At 36.9% G+C, this 7,672-nt stretch overlaps 1 protein-coding gene across 2 annotated transcripts in view; it reads right to left on the reverse strand.

Moving 5' to 3' along the window:
* Window positions 1–4,692: 4,692 nt before the first annotated feature.
* Window positions 4,693–7,672, reverse strand: part of LOC112504323 (protein CELLULOSE SYNTHASE INTERACTIVE 3) — a 14,452-nt gene continuing 11,472 nt past the window's right edge. For both annotated transcript variants that reach the window (XM_025108253.1, XM_025108254.1), the window contains 3 exons: window positions 6,448–6,902; window positions 5,671–5,787; window positions 4,693–5,184 (listed from right to left, as the gene is read on the reverse strand). In XM_025108253.1, coding sequence (XP_024964021.1) covers window positions 4,999–5,184; window positions 5,671–5,787; window positions 6,448–6,902 — 758 coding nt within the window. In that variant the 3' untranslated portion in view covers window positions 4,693–4,998. The remainder of the gene's footprint in view (window positions 5,185–5,670; window positions 5,788–6,447; window positions 6,903–7,672) is intronic.

Raw genomic sequence — 7,672 nt, forward strand, 5'->3', positions numbered from 1 at the left:
GATTGTTAGCTCTAATATTCACTTCTTGTAAAAGTATGAAAAAGTATTCTGCAAGTGTTGACAGAAGCTTATCTTCCACAGAAGACAACAGAGGACTAACGACAGAAGCCTGATATTCGAGCAAGTAAGTGTGACAGAACCTCTGATGTTTCTCACAGAGGTTCTGGAAAATGGTCCTCTGTCAATAAGAACAAGCAAGTCAATTACAGCAGAGCCTTTGAGATGGCTCACAGAGGGTCTGCGGTTTCGTCTTCTGTGAAGATCCTCTCCCAACTGTTTTTCAAAGGTTGTTAGTTGCATGTGCTTCTCACGTGACTAGGTCTTTAATCGACTTTATTTGGACGGCTTAGATGATTTCACGTGTCTAGATCTTGTCAGTAAGGTCATTAGGAGCTAGTATAAATAGCGGCTACGGCCTTTGTATTCAGTGTGCTTCCGTATTGTAATTGTCAATATTTTCAATTGAATTGAAAAACCTTTGAAGCTATTCTCCTGTGTTCATCTTCTTCATCATATTAACTGTGTGTTCTTGGTTTATTTACTCTATTCTGTTCTTATTATTGTTTCCGCTGCACTGTAATCATCCTAGAGTTCATTCAGAGTAATAGATCAATATCAAAGCTGAATTTACAGGTCCAACAATCCGGCTAAACGTTTGAGCGATTTAAACATAATCCGGTCATGCCTTTTTACGAGTTAGAGCTAAATCGGATGGACTGTTAAGCGATAAACCTTGAATCCGGCTAGACTATTGACCGAGGTAGTGTCCGGGAATAAGAAGCTCGCGACTAAGTGTTGAACAAGGAAGCCAAATTCAGTTACTGAGTTGTGCGAGGATGACCAAAACTGGCTAGTGTTGTGCGATAAAACTCAAATCCGCCCAAGCTATTGAGAGGATAACAAAATGGAAAAAAAAATTTGGCTAAGTGTTGAATCCGGGTAAGTCTTGAATGCAAAGAACTTTGAATCCGATCAAGAAATGAGCGATTTAGACCAAAATAATTCGATCAAAACACAAAAACAAAACTTTTTCACCAAAATTTGGATCAAAATCCGACTTTTTCATGAAATTTTAAGAACATCAAAACTTTTCAAAAATCACAAAAATCAACAGATCTCTCAAACTAATGATCAAATCACAAAACTTTGTGAATAATAAAGATTCACGAATCAATTACGCACACTTTGATCATGTTTTTAACATCAAAACACAAAAATTTGAAAAAAATTTGAATCAAAGTGTTGAAAAAAGGAAGAACACTTGTGAACACAAGATTAACAGAAGTGAAATTTTCAGAAAATTTCTTCAAATTTGTGATTTCTTCACTTGATTTCACTGCATTCCAGCTCTGATACCAATTGTCTGTCCCACAATACGATCAATCTTCATAAACATCTAAGATACCATGGCAAACTTCATATTATCATCAAGAACACATAAGAAGAGTAGAGAGAAAAAGTCAATTCAGTCAAGCCTTCTATTTACTCTCAATATACGTATGTATTACAATTAAGCTCACTCTTCTTCAATTTCACTATAAGACAAACTATTTATAGCGTCAAACAATAAACCTCTAAACCTCTAGTCAAAGTCAACAACTACATACAAAGTCAAACAAGCTAATATTACAATTATAAACTTTCAAGACAAATACAATTTATCACTAAAATTCAATCCTAACACAAACTCAAAGTCAACTAACATAAGCATACATACAGAAAATCAAAGTTTAGTTGTTCGAATAAATAACCAGTGCATAAGAAAATATAGTTACATGTTTTTCCCCCAAAACGATTAAATAATAAAAGGGGGTTGTGAAAACTCACTGGAATATGCGATGTCTGAAACAAGACGTCCAATGAATATCAACCAAAGTCTAATCCTACTTCGATCCTACGAAACATAGGGATACTAGTAAGATTCTGATCATATCTTATGGTTCCGGAAAGTGCTTAATAATAAAACTCTTTGTCTAATAATTATTATTAAACGGATAACTTTATATATATATATATATACATATATTTATATAAAGAGAAAATTTTAATTTGTTGCATAAAAGATTGGTAAATAGAATCTTAGGGATGTAACATTATTGTAATTCCCTTGCATGCATGGTTATGTTTGCTACTCCATGCATCTTATGCATGTGTTATATGTTTAACTTATTTTAACGAAAAACGTATGTTTATAAGAATTAAAGTGTAAAAGAAATTTTCTGGATTTTTACATTCCTGACAGAATCTTTCTTGTCTTATTAAGTCCATTTTTTTTGGCAATCTCCCAAAATCTTTTGAACAGGGGATTTTTACACACTTTAGTACTTTGGGTTAGGGAAATTTTGGTATGATATTTAAAGTATGTTCATGAGTAAAATGGGTGTTTTCACACCATCTTGATAGGATCAAAAAGATGAAAGTTGAAGATTGCTTGATTTTTAGTTAGAACTTTGATCTTAACTTTGGTTTGACCATGGATTCATCACTTTTATGAACATGCAACATGTTTGGTGATGAATCTACAAACATTAAGATTTCAAAGAAAGTTCCTAATAAGAACAAGTTTGAAATCAAAATAGAAGAAGAAAAACTCAAGAATAATGCAAGAAAACTAAACCTAGACAACAAAAGATGAATTTTTAACACTATGATGCATGTTTACCTTTAAAAATACCTTCAAGAATCCTATGAAGGATGTAAAAATGGCTGGACTTTAAAGTCTTTTGCAAGAGAATAGGGAGAAGTAGAGAGAATTCTAGAGAGAGAAGTTAGAGAGATGATGGGAATTTCAAAATGAGGGATTGTGAAAAGTGTGAGAAAGTATTTATATAAGAGAAATGAAAGATGAAAAGTGTGTGTGTGTATGTATGTTGGTTGGCCATAGAGGAGAGAAAAGAGGGTGGAGCGGTGTGAGGAATGTGTGTATAACTGTATAAGATGATTAAAAAGAAAGAAAAAGTATTGGTTGGTTTTTATTATTGATTTTTGATGTAATTTAGGGATTATTCTAAACTTTAATAATGAAATAAAATTTGAACTTTATAAAAATAATTTATATATATATATATATATATATATAACTTATTTTTATAATTTAGATTGTTAAAATTGGCAATTTATGTGATAATTAAGCATTTTTCTCATTTAAGGCAAAACTAAGCTTATATTTAAATTTTCTTAGTGGGATCATAACTAATGCTCTACTTTCCTAATTTAGAATGTTTTAGGTCTAAACTTCCTAAAATAGAAAGTGGAATCTAAATCTGCCATAAATAGAAAGTTGAATCTACACTGAGCTAAAGTGGAAATAGACGGGTGTCACACAGAACCACCCGTAAAAGTAAAAATATCGGTGATGGTCAATGGTGGTTTAGATCGACGGTGCTTCAGATCGGTAGTAGTTGGCGGTGGTTTAGATCGATGGTGGTCAATGGTGGTTCAGATGGCGATGGTCCATGGTGGTTCAGATGGCGATTATCGGCGGTGGTTCAGATTGACGGTGAATCAGATCAATGGTGGTTCAGATCGGAGGTGGTTCTAGTCGGTGGTGGTGGTTGACGGTGGTTCAGACCAGTGTTGGTCGGTGGTGATGGTCAGCGGCGGTTCAGACCGGTGGTGGTGGTCGGCGGTGGTTTAGATCGGTAGTAGTTGGCGATGGGTTCAGATCGATGGTGGTCCGTGGTGGTTCAGATGGCGATGGTCGACAGTGGTTCGGATCGGTGGTGGTCCATGGTGGTTCAGATTGACGGTGAATCAGATCAATGGTGGTTCAGATCGGTGGTGGTGGTGGTCGACGTGGTTCAGACCAGTGGTAGTCGGTGGTGGTGGTGGTCAGCGGTGGTTCAAATCGGTTGTAGTCAACGGTGGTTCAGACCGGTGGTGGTGGTCGATGGTGGTTCAGACCAGTGGTAGTCGGTGGTGGTGGTGGTCAGCGGTGGTTCAAATCGGTGGTAGTCAACGGTGGTTCAGACCGGTGGTGGTGGTCGGCAGTGGTTCGGATCGGTGGTTCAGATCGGTGGTAGTCGGTAGTAGTCGGTGGTGGTGGTGGTCGGCGGTGGTTTAGATCGGTGGTAGTCGGTGGTGGTGATCGGCGGTAGTTCAAATCAATAGTGGTCGAGAGGTGGTTGATGATGGTCATATTGAATTTTATGAGATTAGAGTATATTAGGTTAAGAACATATTTGGTATAATGAAGATAGAGATTCCATTCCATCGAAATACCATAGAGTTGCAAAAGAATGTTGAATTCCTTTATTTGTGGAATTTGTAGGATTTTGAAGATTCATTTCGTGAAAAAGAATGAACCAAACGAGGGAATGAAATTTGGTCAATGGAATTCAACATTCCAATTCCATGAAAAAGAATGAACCAAACGAGGGAATGAAACTTGGTCAATGGAATTTAACATTCCAATTCCATCAGATTCCTCCAGAATCTGCGAACCAAACGCCACCTTAGACTAATATCCCTTGAGTAAACAGACCTATTTAACATAAGCTAGTCTGAGGGAACATAAGTGAAACAAAATGACAACCACAATGACCAGAGTTGTAATTAGTTCAAAAGAAGAAGAGAGTTGATATAGGGTGGGCATTATATCATAACCAAAACTCAATCAATAAGTAATGATTACCATCAAAAAGAGAAGAAAAAAATAGAAAACTTGAAATGAAAAGAGTCCGAAAGAAAGCAAAATGCTTTTCAGATAATAAGTGGAGAGGTGTAAAATATGAGTTCCCAAGTTTTGTATTCTTTGTACATACAAGTGATGCCACTTGCACATTGGTAAGCCAACTTTTTGGCACCATGTTTGTCTATACATACAAACCTATTTTACATCTACACACTCACTGTACACCAAAATCCCTGCTAACTTGGCCTCCACCTTACCTGCTTTTCTTCTTACAAGATTGCACACAGCAATGGCAGTAGCCTTAACCTTAAGCAGTATGAGCATCAGTAGCAGTAGCACCTTTGCAAGTTTTGTAAAACTGTGCATCATACTTGAACCCGATCGGTCATGTTCTCATATGACGTATTGTTGGACCAAGTTATCTCTATTTCAAGTGTTCTTGAAGAACCCTCCTTGTTGCTGCCATGCCCTTGCCTAAGGCTAAAACCCCCACTGTATACTCCTTCACTCACAACTTTGTCGATCTGGATGGTCACTACCCCCAGGCTCGTCTGCAATAAAAGCACATTTCTCATAAAACACTTAAACAAGAGAGTAGGTCAAAAGGAGTTATAATTCTAATTTAGTTATACATTAGTACACCCAAGTCCCATTTCCCAGCACTGCTTGTAGAAAATGGGTTGACTTGGCCTAGTGCTTTACTTATCCGAGAGGAGATGAAGTTATGACAAATTAGATTCGGCAGTAAGCCAACCAAACCAAACCAAACAAGCTGAGTATATCACACCCAGATGTAGGTTTTGGGGGTGGGATGTAAGCAGACCTAATCTTTACCCTACTCTGATCTCTTGGCTACTAAGAGCAGCTAACAAAAATGTGTCATTTCATCACCATTTCCAGAATGATTACTCCCAATGATGATAACTGATTTTTGCTCCCAAATGAAGGATGATATCCATCTAATCGTCATTCAAATGTAACAGTTTCAGAGATCAAATGTAACTAACTAATCAAAGGAAGCTAGTTGACTAATTTACCTTCCCGAACGTATTTTTGCTCAGGCATTGGATGTGTAACTTCTGCCCCTTTGGGGGCACATCAAAAGCCCATGTAAACCCTTCTTTCCATTCCGGAGATGTGTTGTGGCTCACAACCTGAATATTGTAGAATACTGTTAGAATCAATTATAAGTTTCTGAACACCAAGGAAAAAATGTCGCTTCCTGCATCTCTAGTATAAAGCAAAGAGAAAACCACAATACAATTATTTGAAGCATCATTAATTCAATCTGAAACATGCCAAAAAGGGGGGAAAGCTACACACACATGGAAATTACTCGTGATCAATTAAGGGAAAAAGATAAACTTAAAGCAGCCACAAATGAACGAAGGAATATTTTAGTTGTACTTTCCTTCTTTACACTCACACTTGCACATAGTACTAGTGCAAGATACTTGTGTCCAACTGATACAACTGATCTTCTGTGTAGCAATCCCTACTTCCATTTTTCACATAAACATACACTTGGAACTGATGCCCCCTCCATTACACAAGCATCATGATTTCAACTTGAAAATTGATATGAAACTTTTATCTTTTATGAAAATACCGATAACTACATTTGGCCATACATGAAACATAAATAGAAAATAATATCGGTGGTAAAAATGTAACACAGAACATATATCCTACCACTGCCTATGAGGAAGGTATAAAGCGAAAAGAATAATTTCATGCCTTATTAAAGAATAAGATATCAAATAACATATTTTTTACAGTGAGAATTTTCTTTTTGAATATCAAATTGGCATTACCTTTGTTTGGTGGAATGGACCCTGGCCTATTTTCAGTCTACAGAAAGCATTTGTGCCTCCAATGACCTGCTTTAAATTGTTAGCACACTTGACAGTAACAGTCAGACAACCTGGTAAACAATGCAACAAGCTATCTGCTCTCTCATGGAAGCCTGGGGGGCAGGTCTTCATGAGCATTTGGAGGATTGGAATAGCTTCTGATGTAATCACCAACTGAGACTTGGAGACATCTATTGGCATAACTGTCCATGAACGTTTCAACAGGCATAATGTGTTTAGAACAGAATCCTGAGCAGCCTCTTTACCAGACTTCAGAGCTGTTAGTAAATGGGGAATACAGAGAGTAGCAGCTTCAGAAACATGCAGTTTAGGGAAGTTAGAGAATATAACATGTATGGTCTTCAGAACCTCCTCGTTTATAGTTGCTGTTGCCCACAATTCTCTCTCTAAAGCAGCTGCAATACAGTAACAAACGTCATATTTTGAAGAAGATATATTTGGAGGCCAAAGCTTAACTTTCCATTCAATCACAATAAAAAATTTGTGAACTACGAGGTTGCTACTGTAACCAGAGTTACCACCTGCACATTTACACATCATCAATAAACCAATCACTTGAAATAAAGAGCTTTATTATGGCAAGCAAAAGACATTAACTTCTAAGTTCATGGCCTTGACAAAAAATCAATGGCTTTTAAAGCTTAACCTAATTTCTTGACATGGAAACAGATAATATGAAAAAGGTTCACTCAAAGATCCTGCAGTTCAATGAAGTGCTAGAATTTCAGTCATAATAAAAACATATAAAAGAAATAATGAAAAGCTTTCCCCATAACAAAAGATGGACGTACTTGGACATCATTTTGTTTCAGTTTTCAAACCTGGCCTTTTCCTTGTATGGATCTGGCCATGAAAGAGGAGCAGCCTAATCTTTTCCTCAGTGTCTCAATATGTAGACTGAACGGTATGGTTGACGGAACAACTAACCTGCACCCCTATCTATCCAGACACTGATGAAGACCGCTGTGATCAGTGGGACAGAGAGAAGAAGTATTCTTATTTACTGAATAATAATTACAAAGGAGAGGCGTGTATATATATAGACACAAATAAGAAACCCAAACCCAAATAAGCAAAGGCCCGTACGGCCCATCAGAAACCCTAAACGGACATAATATTTACAATATATTCTAACACTCCCCTCAAGCTGGAGCATAGATATTGA

Source organism: Cynara cardunculus, unplaced genomic scaffold (genome assembly GCF_001531365.2).
Source record: "Cynara cardunculus var. scolymus isolate 2C unplaced genomic scaffold, CcrdV1 Un_Scaffold_5217, whole genome shotgun sequence".
Classification (NCBI taxonomy): Eukaryota; Viridiplantae; Streptophyta; class Magnoliopsida; order Asterales; family Asteraceae; genus Cynara; species Cynara cardunculus.